Source organism: Microtus oregoni, unplaced genomic scaffold (assembly GCF_018167655.1).
Source record: "Microtus oregoni isolate MIOR12 unplaced genomic scaffold, Mior012 000020F_ref0000438, whole genome shotgun sequence".
NCBI lineage: Eukaryota > Metazoa > Chordata > Mammalia > Rodentia > Cricetidae > Microtus > Microtus oregoni.
In genome coordinates, this window is record NW_024543079.1 from 24504169 (window position 1) to 24520519 (window position 16351).

The 16351-nt window shown below is 46.4% G+C and overlaps 1 protein-coding gene across 1 annotated transcript in view; it reads left to right on the forward strand.

Annotated features, from left to right (window-relative positions):
• Bfsp1 (beaded filament structural protein 1) overlaps window positions 1-16351 on the forward strand; it is a 35320-nt gene extending 18969 nt beyond the window's left edge. Inside the window, exons 4-8 of the mRNA XM_041670729.1 lie at window positions 350-442; window positions 3823-3930; window positions 11926-12146; window positions 13853-13938; window positions 15272-16351. Coding sequence (XP_041526663.1) covers window positions 350-442; window positions 3823-3930; window positions 11926-12146; window positions 13853-13938; window positions 15272-16209 — 1446 coding nt within the window. The 3' untranslated portion in view covers window positions 16210-16351. The remainder of the gene's footprint in view (window positions 1-349; window positions 443-3822; window positions 3931-11925; window positions 12147-13852; window positions 13939-15271) is intronic.

Here is a 16351-nt window from a genome sequence, read left to right on the forward strand (position 1 = left end):
AAACACCGTTCTGTGCTGTCAGAGTCCTTTACAGCTTCCAGGACTTGACTGCTCCCCTTTCCTCTCATGCGCTTGCCATCCAGGTCTCTGTGAAGCCAGAGGCAGTGTGGGAAGGTAACCGAAAGGACGTGGCAAAATAAGCCAAGCCTCTGTTTACTCTTCTGCCTGGTTGCTCTCCTGATGATGTGGGATGCCCATTCCACGGTGCCCTCCCTGCAGCACAGCTGACCCGTCCGTCATTCCCAGTGTGGGAGGACGCATGGAGGCACTAGTTTCTGGGCTCGCTCAGGACGGGAGGGACGCATCAGGCAGTACCACTTGTAATGAAAGTTCTTTCCTTCCATGACAGAATCTTCTGGAAATTCAGACCTACATCAGCATCCTGCAGCAGATTGTTCAGGCCGCTCCTCAAGTGTGCCCGGCTACTGGTGGGATGAGGGAGGTGAGCATTGGAGCCATGGCTGCAGGAAAAGCAGTCCAGGCCTGGGGGAGGCCATACTCTGAGTCTTGTGGACCCAGTTGACCTTCTCAGAGGTTCAGGAACAAGCACTGGGTCAGATGGCTAGAACCACAGTAGGTGAACCCCTACCTACTTCTGAGTGATGTTCAGGTTTGAGGTTTAGTCTTTTGTTCTTTGTTCTGACCGTAAATGCTGGTAGACTGTAAGGGACATAAGCTATCTATGCCCCTTAACATTGCCTTAGGTATCTTCTCTTAGGAAGTGTGAGCTGTTCTCTCTTACATACTTTAAAAGTGACTGCCAAGATGGTATTCAAAAGGGTGTGCCGTATTAGTCTCTTTTCTGTTGCCAACAATACAATAATAGACTGGGGAAGCTAGAAATAAAAGAGGATTGGGGTTTTCATTTAGTTACAGTGTTTTTGCTGGTAGTGTCCAGAGATAGTGTAGAACACAGCAAAGCAACGAGTCCTGTGTGTATGTGTGTGTGTATCCTTTGATTTCTCTCTTCCCATAAAGCTAGCAGGATTCATCGAGGGAACTGGACCCTGATAACCTTATCCAACCCTAATTACTTTCTAATGATCCCTTCATATCCTTGACTAAGCACCCCCTATTTTTCTTTTGAGCTAGTCTTCCTCTGTAATCCCAGCTGGCCTGGTGCTTGCAATCTTCTTGCCTCGGCCTCCTGAGCACTGGGATTATGGGCATGTGTTCCCATCTTCTCAGTGCTTCACAAAAGGGATTAAAATCCAATATGAATTCTCAGAGGGCAAAGAACATATTTCTGTTGAGTCAGGCCATTTTCACACTCCCTGTAGTTATGAATGAGTTCCTGTTTTGAATTCCTGCCAGTGCTAGCTATCTCAATCATCGCTTTGGTTCTTGTTTTGTATCACTCCTAGGTATGTAGTGAGTCTGGTTGCAGGTTGGCTTTGCACCGCCCCCACCCATGACTACTGATGTTAAGCATCATTGTATGTGTTAATTTACTATTCATGGATCTTCTTTGTTGAGATATCTGTTCACCTCTTTTGCTCATTCCTAAAGCAGGGAGGTGCAAAAGCCTGTTTGTGTTGCCATAGTACAATGCCACAGACTGAATTAGATATAAAGTACAGAAATTAGTTTCTCACAATCTGGAGTTTGGGAATTCTAAGATCAAAGCACCAGCTTCTGGTTAGGGGCTATCTTGGGCTACCTTAGTTGGTGGTACATGGAAAGGGGAAGAAGGCGCGAGTTCCTAGTCCTTACTGTCAGAAGAACAGAAGAGGGAGAAGCCACTCCTACAAGCTTGTTGCTAGAGACTCAAGTCCATTCCTGAGGATAGAGAATCTTCAACTAGACTCCCCGCTCTCAACTCTGCTTTGTTGGGGATTCCTTTGGAGGGGCATACAAACTGTAGTAGGCTGTTTGTTTTCTTACTCTTTTTTAGCAGTTTGGCCATACAATTGGAACTTCAGGACACTTAAGGAATACGTTGGCAAGGGCCAGCTCTGTCCACAATTGTGTGAGCCTATGGCACGTGTAAGAGATATGACATCCTGATCTAGTCCAAAACTCCCATGTCCTTTTGTAGTTAGTTCTCCAGCTGCTTGGCCGGATACTGGGCATTTTTGTACATGTAAGCATAGATAAAGGGATGCAATTAACATTGAAATGTGGGCTGGATGTGCAGCTCAGTAGATGAGGGTATACTTTAAATGTTCAAGGCCTAGGTTTGGTCCTTGGCATCAAATATAATGAAAGAAATAAAATGCCTCCATATTCTTTCCTCGGTGGTTAGAGTAGGCAGGCCAAAGTTTGGTTGGAGTGATGGATCAGATTCTGTCAGGGATTTTTGTTGTTTGTTTTAAGAATGACCTAAGACAGTGACTCTCAGCCCTGGTGCCTATGTGGTTCCCTAGAAGAGTGCTCAAGCCATGCCCCGAATCAGTGACTGGACTCCTCAGAGTGGAGCTGTGCTCTACGGGCATGCAGAGGACAGACAGACTGCAGAACAGAGAGATAGGCTTGCCATATGCTTTAACTTAATTAAAAAACCAAACAAACTGAAAGCCTCAAGGCTGAAAGATCCCCCCATCCCAATGCCTTTGATAACAGCTGTTGCTCTCAGGAACTTACAACTTCCCTGGTTACCTGCATAGGGTTTGCTCAAGAGTGTGCTGGTCAATGTAGGCACGGATGGGGTGGAGCTCCTGAGGTCTAATCTTTCCCTAAGAGCTGTTGACTGTTGATGGCATTGGATGGGGTACTTATTGTCACCAGCATTGTTCATGTATACACGGGAAAGACAGAGAGGCACAAATTCAGAAAGTATTCTGTTCTTTGTGAATCCTGACTTAAGACTTCTGCACACTGGCTAGTTAGGTAGACACTGGTTAGTTAGGTAGACTCTGCCTTCTATACATGGCTTACACTTAGTGTAGACTCGGCTTTGAGTTGATGGGGTTTTGAGGGAGTGTCCTCTGTGCTGAAGGCAGGGTTCCTGGCTTTGAGTTGATGGGTTTTGAGGGAGTGTAGTGTCCTCTGTGCTGAAGGCAGGGTTCCTAAACAATCAGCCTTTGTGAATCACTGGTATTTTTGAGCAAGTGGAGAGGCAAGTCAGGACAGACTGTGAACAGATTGGAAGAGGACTTCCTTCCAGACTTCCAGATCGTCCGTAGGCCTGTTCAGTGGTCTACTCAGAGTCCTACTTCCCTTTCACCTTGTGGGGCCGGATGACTCCTGCATAGCTCATGGCTCACAGCACAAAATGGTTTTCATCTTCATAGGCACAGAACCCGGAGCCAAATGAGCATCTGCACACCACAGTTTTATTTTCACAAAAGGGAAAACAAAGGCTTTGAAAGTCAAATGTCTGTCTGACTAGTCAGTCTGGGGCACTAAGAGCTCTATGCTTGTGTCTCCCCATCTTGGTTGTCTGAACTTTACTCTTTAGTAGTTCACAGTTCAGACAGTGGCCACTGTGGGCCTGTTTGACTCAGCTTGGACTGTTGTCACAGGAACCCTTAGTTTATTGCTCCCAGCTCTGGAGGCTGGAACTCCAAGATCAAGTTGCCAGCAGAGTTGGCACCTGTCGCAGGCTCTCCTCCATTGTGTGCCCACATGGTGGTGGCTGGGAGGGTGAACCTCCTGTTAACTCTTTCTTTTCTCATAAATACGAGCTCCTAATGGAGCCCCACATTCATGACCTCATCTGACCCTCGTCACCTTCCAAAGGTTCCCACTCACCAATACCTTGGCAAATTAGGCATTGGCACATGAACTTGGGGGATACAAAGAAGGGGCCCTACTCTTTCACTGCCCCCTCATCTTTGCATTTCTTCATTGTGTGAGTCTGAGTCTGGTCTCCTTTTGCAGGAGAAGCTGTTGACAGAACGGAAAGTGGTTGCCCTGCAGAGCCAGCTGGAGGAGAGCAAGGACACACTCACTCACCTGCAGGCACAGAAAGCTGAGCTGCAGGCTCAGGTATGTCCCATATCCCTAGCAGGGTCCTCTACACATTTTATAGGAATGGAACATGCAGGCATAGGTATTCATTTCTGTGACTGTTACAGACTCAACACCTGTGTGCCCTGCACTGTAGTATTCTGAGCAGGTGACCAAATGCCTAGCTTTGTCCTGGTCTGGGGCTTCCCAGGCTGTGTGTTTTAGCACGGAGCTAAGAAGAGTCCCAGGGAAATGGAGCTAGGAACACATGGACACCCAACCACATGGTAGTTCTTGTGTCTCCATTGAGTTGTGCCTTTTCCAACCAAGGGCAATACCCCATTTCATGGGGTCACTTTGCCTATGTCAAAAACCTGTTAGAGGCAGACACATATCAGGGCTCTAATCCCACATTCACCCAAATCTGGGCCTTCCTGTTTCTTCTTTCCTGATGGTCTCTTCTTTGGAATTGATGGTGGCTGGTAGGTGGTTTGTGCCGGTGTTTGCCTCTCGTTAGATATCTGCTAACACGAGGCTCCCATGTCTGTTTCTTTTTAGTTGTGGCTTTTATGATTCATAGTCTTGATTCCTTCATGTTATTTTTCTTGTTTCCATGCAGCTGGGCACAGCGATGGAGAATGTTGGGTTTAAATGCTGCACTTCCTACAGCTGGGTAGCCACATGTCCTAAACCAATCAAATTATATTTAGTAGATAAGTACACATGTCCTAAACCAATCAAATTATATTTAGTAGATAAGTACACCCAAGGAACAAAAGAAAGTAAGATCTAAAATTCTGACTATAAAACCTGGGACATCTAGATGGACACTTCACTCAGGTCCTGCCTTCCTGCCCACAGCACCGGGAAAAACTTAAAAACTTTTCCTGGATCCGCATTTTATCTCAGTATCTGACATCCGGCTTCCCATCCCCGCTGGGCTGCTCACGAAGCTTGCACTGTGCAGCATTCCCAGGGACACTGGAAAGCAGCCAGGGATGGTGGTTGTCCCTGAGCTGAAAATTACAGGGGAGAAGTTGAGTCATGACCCTAAAATGCATTCTTCTCAGGATATAACCACAGCTCAGGCGCTAGATACTTTTGATCACTGTGATTTCCTCTGAGGACCCGAAAGGGGAGAGAGGGGAGAAGAGAAGGGGGAGGGGAGAAGGGAGAGACAAAGGAATGTTTATGTAGAGAATGTGTGTGTTCTATTTGCGTATATGTGTGGGACGTATATGTGGTATGTGTGGTACATGTATATATAGTGTCTGTGTGTAACGTGTAAGCAGGTGTGATGTGAATGTATTTGTGCTGTAAGTGTGTAGAGCATATTGTAAAGTATGTGTGGTATGTATGTTACATGTTTGTGTAATGTGAAGGGTGTTTGTGGTGTGTTCATGCAGCATGGTGTGTGAAGTCTGTATGTATGTGTATGTGAGATGAGTGTATATGAGGTATATGTATAGCATGTACATGTGATTTTTATATGAAATGTGTGATATATCCATAGAGGGCATATGTCCATGTATGTGGGATGTGTGTATTGTGTGTGTGTGTGCTTTGCATGTGACTGAGGAAGTGGGTATAGGTTCAGTCATGGTTCTGGAGACTCTGGTTTTCAAACCGTTAGTTAACTCACTGGTGTAAAATGTGTTCAATAGAATGGACTGGTAGAAAGAAAGAAGACAGTTCCGGGTCTGAGAACTGAGAATAAGAAGGAACAGACTGGGAGTTAAAAGTGTAGAGTAAATTTTGGAAAACCTTTGTCTTAAATATATCTGTATATGGTTGACTACATATGCATTTGCTCAAATGCACACATATGATGTGACTTATGGTGTGAAATATGTCACTCTCCATGGCCAGGGTGACAGAGTTGAAAACCACAGCCCTAGATACTAACAAGATGAACCCTAGCCTGGTATGGAAAATTCTAGCTCTGGGGGCACAAAGAATGTTCTTCTTTATTTGGGTACACATCTGTTTTTGTTGACTGTACAAATGTGATGTGTATCCGGAGGGTGTGATGTATCTATGTAGGGTATATGTGCATACATGTGGAATGTATGTGTTGTGCATGTGCATGTATGACTCAGGAAGCAGGTGCAGACAGACTTGCCATGTCTCAGAAACTCATGGTTTTCAAACTACAATTCATTGAGTGTGAAATGATGGGATTAGCTTGGTTTCTGGAACATGAGGTAGAACTTTCAGGTCATGCCCTGTTCTCATCTTTTTTCTTTAAAAAATATTTATTTATTTATTTATTTATTTATTTATTTATTTATTGTGTATACAATATTCTGTCTGTATGCCTGAAGGCCAGAAGAGGGTGCCAGACCTCTTTACAGATGGTTGTGAGCCACCATGTGGTTGCTGGGAATTGAACTCAGGACCTTTGGAAGAGCAGGCAATGCTCTTAACCACTGAGCCATCTCTCCAGCCCCCCCTCTTTTCTCACCTTATGCCACTACTGAGACTTATTTTTTTTTTGAGACAGGGTTTCTCTGTAGCTTTAGAGCCTGTCCTGGAACTAGCTCTTGTAGACCAGGTTGGCCTCAAACTCACAGAGATCTGCCTGCCTCTGCCTCCCGAGTGCTGGGATTAAAGACGTGCACTACCACAACCCGGCTTCACTTCTGAGACTTCTAAGTTGATCTTTGTGTCTAAGGCAGGCTCTCACAGCCTCATCTAGGTCTCCCTCTTCCCCCCTAGGCTTTGGTAGTCTGGTGAGGCTTGTGAACCCCTACTCAGAAAATGTTAAAAGCAAGCCAATTATATAAAGATAGTTGTCAAGGACTACCAAATAATTCCATGCGTTATGCACCTATCCTTGACTTGCAAGGTCATGTTTTGATGAGTCCATGGCAAGCTGAGATAGGCTGAGGGGAAAATGGATTCTGCCCACCCATCTATTGCACATCCTGACCTCACAGCACAGCGCCCTATAGATGGTCTCGTGTGTCCTCTTCTAGCCGACTCAACTATGGCTTGCTGTCCCCACTGTGCTCTGCAAGAGGGCAAAGTGCAGACCAAGAAGCATGGCCTCTGCAAATGCACACTGCTTTCACATATCAGCAAGTGGGCCAGCACACGCCTGAGACTGTCTGCAGGGCTCGGACAGCCGCTTGTCAGTTTCCAAGGGGAATTTGTCGTCACATCCCCGCAGATCCTAATGTTCATGCATGCTCAAGTCTGTGAAGTGTTTTGGTATTTGTATATAACCTATGCAATTCTCCCATATGCTTTACTCAGCTCTAGAAACTTACACCACCCAGTATAGTGTGAGTGGGGTGTAAGTAGTTTCATTTTTTTATTTAGAAAAGAATGACAAAAAAGGCTCAGCAGAGACACAAATAAAAATATTTTCAATCTCCAATTGGTCAAGTCCATGGATGCAGACTCCTTGGACTTGAGGGTGACTGTATCCAGTAACAAAAGTCATCTGTGGGTCTACTGAAACCCAAGTTTGCTGCCTACACAAGTGACAGCAACCCAGGTACATGAAGCACGTGTTCTCACTGCTCTGTAAGTCAGACAGAGGGACGAGCACGGCTGGCCTCTCTGCTCTGGCTCTCCCCTGAGGAAGTGAAGAAATGGGCACACCAAGGTCCCAGCAGGAGGACCTTATGGGAGAACTTGCTTCTGGGTCACTCATCGCTCATGTTGTTGGCAGATGTCACTTCTGCCAGCCTGTAGTAGGGAGGACCCGTTTCCTTGCTGACTTTGGTGGTAGAGGTGGTGCATTCCTTGGCCCAAGGCTGTACCGTCTTCAAAACCAGCAGCTGCACACGAAGTCCTTCTGTGTCTAATCCCTTGGCTCCAACTTCACTGACCTGGCTCCTTCCTCTTGTATGGGCATACGTGGTTAGGATGAATTTAAATAACTTGCTTTTTAAGAAAGACTAATTAAGAACTTAACACTTACAGTCTGTTGTCATCTAGCATTGTCATGGTATAACACTGGGACTGAGTTCACAGAAACCGTGGGCTTGTCTAATTAGCTGCAATTGAAAGCAATAGTTTCTGATCGCCACTGGGTGTAACAGTAGACACTAGGTGGATATGTATCATGAATTTGCAAGTTTCCAGGTCACAGTGATGGTGCTGGTTCAGGAATCATGGTTTGAGAACCACAGGCGCAAATATGGGGATATGAGAGGTGTGGCAGGTGTAGGGGATGGGGGAGGATTGACCAGAATGTTCCGTGACTGATCTTGTGAGTTCCAGGCTTGAGCCTGGTCACCTTTGGGGTTTTGCTGGTTTAAGAGCCTTTGTCTTCCCACAGTGAGTAGCTGACCTCTAAGGGAGATTTGGTTGCATAGCCTTTTAGCCAAGCCAAGGCTAGAACTGAGGACAGGACATTTGACAGGGCTGCAGCAGGTGGTTCTATTTCTGGTTAGGGTTTTTGGTACTTCCAGAATGCTCTATGGTTGGGGTCTTCAGGGTAAGGTCCCTGGCCCAGCAGCGTCAGCATCATCTGGGAACTTGTTAGGTCCCAGATGCAGACTCATGCAAACTCATGGGTACTTCCAGACCAGCGTGGCCTGTTGGTCCCTGTTTTAACAAGACCTCCAGCCGATTCCACAGGTATTTGAGAGACTCTAGATCCAGCATAAAAGAACAGAGTCTGAGAATGGAACTGGGGATCCTTCCTTCAAGATGCCCAAGTCTCCAGGAGATGCCACTTCTTCCAGGCGGAGGAGGAATGACAGACAGTTTGGTGTCTTGAGGGAACCTGAATGAAAGCTCTTCTATTGATTGCCAAGCAGGGCGCACCCAGGCCTCTTTTTTAAGGTTCTCATTGCCATCTAGTGGTGAGATTTGGAAGTTAGCACTCAATCCATGCAGAGCACAGGCTTCTCTTCCTCCAAACAAAACAAAACACCACATTTATCTCCTGGTTTTGTGTGTGTGCTCGTGTGCGCGCGCGCGTGTGTGTGCTCATTCGCGCGTGTGTGGAATTCTAGGACAACTTAGGACTACTCTAAGAAATCAACTCTTTCTTTTGTCATTTGGGCCCTGGGTCTCAAACTCAGGCTTGGTTACAAGCACCTCTACCGACAAAGCTCACCTGTAGCTTTGGAGGATAGAGAGGCCACAGTTTCAGGAAGTGTCTCACACCCTATACAGTTGGATTTGCATTTTGTTGGTGTTGATGGGAAAGTCACTTCACCAGTATGCCTCAGTTTCCTCATCTGTAGCAGAGGGAATAAGAGCAGCCCTGCCCTGATGAGACCGTAATGAACTTGGTGAGTTGATTCATTACTAGGACACACACTTTCCTACACATCAGGACTTCCACTCTAGACAGGGAAGCCATACTCAGGAAGGACATAGGTTCTTTTCATCCCTCCCCTTTCCTTCTTTCCTTGATTGACGACCATTTCATACACATGCAAAAGATGAACAAGGATGCTCTCAAGTTTTGTGTCTCCGTCCCCTGACACGCGGTCCCACACATTCCCTTGATGTTTCCCCGAATCAACTCTAATATTCAATCCCCAGAAGGGTCTTACAATTCCCTCGTTTCTTGAAAGCGTTTCCTGGAGTATGTGACCTCTGTGCATGCACAAGAGCATGCAGCTGCCCCAGCAGGTGGCAGTGTGACTTGGCACTTGACATTACAGGTGACTGTTGGATGGAGATTGATTTTAGAGCACTAGAAACCCGCAGCGACTGGCCTAAAGTGGAAGTTGTAGTTTGAAATAAGTTTAGATTTCTACAAGGTTGAAATTTCTACCACATCCTGTAATCCTTTGTCCCAGCCTCCCACAAGTTCACGTTTTAGAACCACCTAGTACAATGAGGAAATACACCAAATTCACAGGGATGCCACACTTCCCAAGTGATGATAGTACCTGTGCCTTCCTGAGCTCCTGCCATGTCGTAGGGTGTCTGCCTTGCGAACCCTGGTGATTTGGGGAGTTCTGACTACCCGTCCTCTCCTCATTTGGGTTCCTCTGATGTATTGTCAGGATCTGATTGAGGGTCCTTGCTTTGGGGAAGAGCCTGTGAGAGGTACCATTTCTCCTAACAGTGCTGACTTCAGTGTCTTGGTTAAAGTGATTCATGCTGTGTTCTCTGCTGGGAAGGTTTCCTCAACCCCCCAAGGAACTGGTTGTAACAGGAAGCTTATGAAATTTGAGAGCAGGTATGTAGCAGGGACCAAAAACTGATCCAAGGCACTGGCTCGCTGTCTCTCTCCTTTCTCTTTCTCCTCTTGGCACAGGCTCCTACATCTCTGCTTATCCTCCCTCTTTGGTTCCATCTCTCTGTCTGAAGACACACCTCTCTCAGCTTCTCTGTTTACATTTCAAAAGGTCATGGCTTCAGAATGGCAGTCCATGCCCCCACTTACATGTCCTCATGGTAGTCTGGAACCTGCCACCACTTCATTGCTTTTGAGATAGCCCTTTCTGGAGCCCCAGGCACAAGGCATATGATGGGCTCTCCTGAGTTGGCTTCAACTCTGGTTCTATATTTCAGGTTGAAGGCAGGCAGATCCCAGGAGCTCGCTCGCCTGCTAACCTCGTCAATACGATGGGCTTCCAGTTAAGTGAGATATTTTTCCAGACAATAAGGTAGAGGATGATGGAGGGAGACACCTGCTATCCTGTTCTATCCTCAGCATTTGTTCATGAGCCCACACACCCACACACTCAGTACATACATCACACCTTCTACCACACACCTCACCCCCACCCACCCCACCCATATACACATACAACATACATACCCCACATACACACATCACACATGCCATACACATACACACCGCACACTTACATACACATAATACACATCATATACACATATGTCATACAGCTACATACATCACACACACCATATAGACACATGTACACACTCCTCACATATACACCCATACACATATCACATACATCCACATACAAATATCACACCCACACATTGCTATACTACACTCATTTCCCACATCTTCACATATACCCATACATACCTTACAACACCATATATGATACACATATATACAAATATCCTTCCTGTACCACACATGCACATTCATAAAAGAGTTCAATCCATGTACCTGCTCCCTTACCCATTCATCCTTCCAATGCAATGGATATTTTCCCAAACACCTTTATATGCTGAATTTCCAAATATTACCACTGACGGAAGTGTCTATCTACTTTAGCAATGATCGTCACCAGGCTACCTAGTGTGGATATACAGGCTTGGATGCAGGAAGCACCTTAAGGTGTACAAGCCTGGAGTTGGATATAGATGTCTGTCTAGCCTTCTGTAGCTTCAACCATGATCCATGGACCATGACTGTCAGCATCTCTTGGGAAGTGGTCAGAGATGTAGTTTGCTAGATCCTCAGAATCCCTGTATTCCCATGCCTGGCAGCACTAATGCATGGAGCAGTTTGAGAAGTGTTGCTCTTGGTAGAAGTAGTTTTGTTTCATTTTTTAAAAGACACATACATACCACATCCTTTTCTTCTTGAGATGAGATTTTGTCTTATTGCATATAGTAAGCTTGTCTCTAAGTTCAGGTACAGGCTGTTCACACTTCCAGCAACAATGTAAAATGGCCTTCTGTATTTCCACCACATCTTTAAAAACTTAATTTACATTTATATGTTGTGTGTGTGTGTGTGTGTGTGTGTGTGTGTGTGTGTGATATGCATGTGCCTATGGGCATGCACAGAGAAGCCAGAAAAGGATGCCAAGTATCTTTCTCTACACTCTTGACTTTATTCTTGGAGACTGGGTCTCCTTCTGGTCCTGAAAATAACCACTTCAAGTAGGCTGGCTCCTCAGCAAGCTCCCAGGATCCTCCTGTGTCTCATCCCCCTGACAATGAACTTACTAGCATGTGGGGGCTATGCCTGGCTTTTGCGTTGGTGCTGGAGATTTGAACTCAGGTCCTTTTGCTTGCTCAGCAACACTCATACTCACTGCACCTTCTTGCTAGCCCCCACGTTAACTTTTATCTGTCTTGGGGGGAAGATGTGAGGCGTTTCACGCAGTTTGTGTTTGCCCACAGACAGCATCCCTCGAACAAGCCATTAAACACGCACATGAGTGTTATGATGATGAGATACAGCTTTACAACGAACAGATCGAAAACCTACGGAAGGAGACAGAGGAGGCCGAGAGGTCTCTGGAAAGGTCATCCTATGACTGCAGGCAGCTGGCTGTGGACCAGCAGACCCTGAGGAATGAGCTAGACCGGTATCATCGGATCATTGAGAGCGAAGGCAACAGGTATGGTCGTGATTCTGTACGTGTGGCTTTCTGCTCTGTCTACATCTCCATTCTACAAGTCTCTGTCGAGGGTCCGCTATGTGCTAGGCACCGTTGGAGGGACCAGTGATGTGGCGGGCCAGGAAACGCAAACACCCTTGACTTGAAGAGGGCTGACTCTGTGGCAGAGGGAGTGTGCAGAGCACTGGAGAAGGTTTGGGTAGAGAGCATGGGAGGAACGGTGGGGATGGTTGCAGGTATGCATGCTATTTTAAGTAGATTGACCAGAAACAGCAGATTTTAGGGGGCTGCTTTGTGCCCCCTGGGAACTGATGGTCTAGCAGGTGAGATCATGGGTTTGTGTCTCCTCTGCTACACAACACTGAGGAGTGCTTAGAGTTGCTGCTGTTGCTGACAATGCTACCCTTGTGATTACCTTCTGTCATGATCAGTGCACGTCTCCTCCATAACAGAACTGCGATAACCCCATTTACTGCTAGCAATTTCCTCTTTCTCTCTCTAGGCTGTGCGGATAGCCATCTATAGATAAGCTTCCGAGAATAGGTCGGGCATCAAGTGGTGGCTTTTCAACATCAGTCCTCCCAATGTTTTGAACTGAGGTTGAAGGAGACCAGGAGTCTTCCTTTTCCAAGCACCTCACAGCAGAGTTCCTCCTGCTCCCAGTGCTCTAGCTTGGCTGTGTGCGCCTGGCATGAACACTTGGCAGGAAAGCAAGCTTTTGTCTGTTCTCCCTCTAGCAGGAGCCGTGTGTCCTGGGGTAGTCCCACGTTGTGCTTCCATTTCTGTGAATGCTTTAGCACACCTGTGAGAAGAACTGGAGAACTGCGTCTCGTGTCTTTTTGACAGTTTTTCGTGTTAGGGAAAGAGCATCCCCAAAAGTTAATGGTGTACCCCCTTGGCTGGCTTATTAATGTTACCTTTGAAGTAGATGAAAAGAGATAAACACGGTACAATATGGAACAAGCAACTACTGAGCACTCTACCTAGATTCAGTGATTTCTTACATCTTCCCTCAATTTCTTTAAAGTTTTATATTTGCATATTATATGTTATTTGAAAATGTTTTATACTATTTATCCTATTTATTAAGTCCTATATTCTATGCATTAAATCCTATATATCACATATATGTATATTACACATATCCTAATTATATATGTGTATATTACAATATCATATATATATGTATCCTGTATATCATGTTTTCTATATAGAATATCTTGCTTGCCCTGAATATTTCAGCCTCGATTGGCTGTTCTTTAATTGAAAAATGAAAGCCCACAGGCTCCGTCTGATAAAGAAATGGTGCTTTAGATTCTAAGTAGTCACTGTTTAGTGCCCTTGGCCTTTTCATTGTTTATGACTTGAGCTTAAAGAAATGAGGACGTCTTCAGTGTCCTTGCCCAGTGTGGTAATGTCGATGAGGTTAACAGTATGTAATGTGTAGTTCGTGCCCACTTCCATCTAGAGAAAGCTCTCTCTCTCTCTCCTCTCACTCCCCTCTTCTCTCCTTGTATTATCCCCCTCTCTTTCCTCTCATTCTCCTTCCTCCCTCTCTCTCTCTCTCTCTCTCTCTCTCTCTCTCTCTCTCTCTCCATTTTCCATTTTTGCTCAAGAATCGAGATTTGATCTTGTCCCTCACTCTGTTTGTTTTGATGACTTAAAGATGGTGCCACCTTTCTTTTTTTTCTGGTTCTTTCTGCCAGGTTGAGCTCGGCTTTTATCGAGACTCCTATCTCTCTGATCACCCCGAGCCATGAGGCCTTTCTCAGCCTCGGATCCAGTGTGAAAGGTAACGTGCCTCAAACTCAGCTCTGCCTTCCAACCCTGGCTTCCTCTGCTTTCTTCTTCTGTCTAGGCAAAGCCAAGTGATTGTTGTCCTGCTTGCCATCCATGCTCCCTTCTGACCCGTATGGAAATTCTACATGTGCATGTGTGTGTGTGCAAGTGCATGTGGCTGTGCTTATATATTGTTCCATAGGTGACACTCTGTTTTGTTTTGCTTTTTGTTTGTTTGTTTGTTTTTGTGATAGGCTCTCACTAGGTAACTTTGGCTGACCTGGAACTTGCAATGTAGACCAGGCTGACCTCAAACTCTATGGAGATCTGCTTGCCTCTGCCTTCTGAGTGCTGGAATTAATGGCACACACTACCTTTATTTATTTGGACATTGTCTCTTATTGGCCTAGAAATTGCCTGCTAAACCATCTGCCCCCTCGCTCCTCATTCTCCTGCCTCTGTTCTCCATACCACCACTCCTCTTTTTTTCTCCTCCTCTCATGGGTTCTGGGAGTCAAACTCAGGCCCTCATGCCTGTGAAACAAGTATTTTACAGACCGAGCTACCTCCATAGCACAGAAGTTGCTTTCATGTGAGGGAGATTGCCTTTTCTCTCTCTTTGATATGCTCCTTTGAATAGAATGTGTAACTGGGCCAAGACGTTATGAAGAGAAGAGTTCATGGTGGGCAGCCCACCCAGGAACACCAGCCTCAATATGAGACACTTAACTGCAGAAGAAATACAGATATGTATCCATTTCTGAATGTGAGATCATCGATTCCTCTCTCAGCTCCAGATGAAGGGAATGCCAACCAAGGGACAATCACAACCAGGTTGTAGGAACACCGTAGGTAGACGCCGTCTCCAGGCTTGAAGCTACCCGAACCTGACGTAGGCCCAGCAGTCTTGCCTTGTGCTTCTTTTGAGAGAGGCAGAGAGATGACTGTGTGGAGCAAGTTCCCACTGTGAGCTCTGTATCTGGGCACCCTGCTGTGAGAACAGCGGGGAGGAATGGAACCGAGACTGGGGTTATTCTCGTTGGTGTCCTGGTACAGTACATGTGTCCGTGTGTTATTCTAGCCGAGGGTGACAAGTGAGTGTCAGAGAAAGTAGCATCTTTCCTTCTCTTTGGGGAAATCCAGAGGGACCGTATGACTCACGCCAAGTTTCCCAGGTGGTTGAGCTGGGACCTCAGCATGGGTGAGAGATCCGTAGTTGCTTTCCTGTTGTTTGTGGCTCAGCCTATTGCCGGACACCCACCTGTTGCTGGACACCCCCTTCAGTACTGCTGTCCTGTTTTTCGTTGACACATGTGTTGGCTCACTGGCCGTGTGCTTTTCCTTAGATCTCGCCAGGGTTGTGCAGGATATCACGGCGGCTAAACCGAGACTAAAGGTCCTCCCCAAGAGCCTCCCGAAAAGAAAGGAGCTTATAGCTCAAGACAAAGTGGGTGAAACTCTGGAAGATGCACAGTTAAAAACTCTGCAAGAACCAAACCCAGGGCAGGTGGGACTTAAAGCCAACAGTGACTCTCAGCTGGGTCCAGGGGGTGGACAGGAAGGAAGCCCAACCCAGGAGGAGGGTCCCGAGGATGTACCAGATGGGGCCCAGATAAGCAAAGCCTTTGGGAAGCTGTGTAAAGTAATCAAAGAGAGAGTGAGTGGCCCCAAAGAGCCTGTGCCAGAGCCACCCCCTGACCTCTTCACCAAAGGGCGGCATATACTGGTCACGGGGGATGCCAGTTTTGTGGCCCCTGAGTTTTACTCCTCCTCCATCCCAGCTAGAGGAGGGGTGGTGGTTTCTGTGCCTCATGATGGTCATGTGGAGCCCTCTCCTGGGCAGCCCATGCCATCCGTGGAGAATGGACAAGGGGTTCCCCAGGGCAGGGAAGGTGACCACTCAAACCACCAGCAGGTTACAGATAAGAATGGGATAGGAGCCAAGGAACCAAAAGACCTGGACTCAAAAGAAGATGATGACCAGAAGGAAGATGAGGGGCCCAGGCAACCCTGTTCCATGATCATACCTGGTCCTGATGGACCATCAACATCCCATTCACAAACGTCTGGGTCCAATCACGGTGGACCAGAGGGGCCTGGGAGCAGTAACCTGCCGGCAAAAAGTCCTTCTAAGGCTTTAGCTTTTAAGAAGGTAGAGGTGGTGGAATCTATTGAGAAGATTTCAACAGAGAGTATTCAGACCTATGAAGAAACCTCTGTCATTGTGGAGACTGTGATTGAAAAGACAAAGGCCAACAAGAAACCGGGAGAGAAGGGCTCTTAAAATGCCAGGGCTCGATGGAAGAAAGCATCTGGGGCCAGTGTAGGTGACGTGCCCCGAGATGGGTTCCTGTTTGGATTAGATCATAGTTGACCTGTCTGGCATTGCCAATGACTCTCATTAAAATGATTTTTTTTTTCTGCTT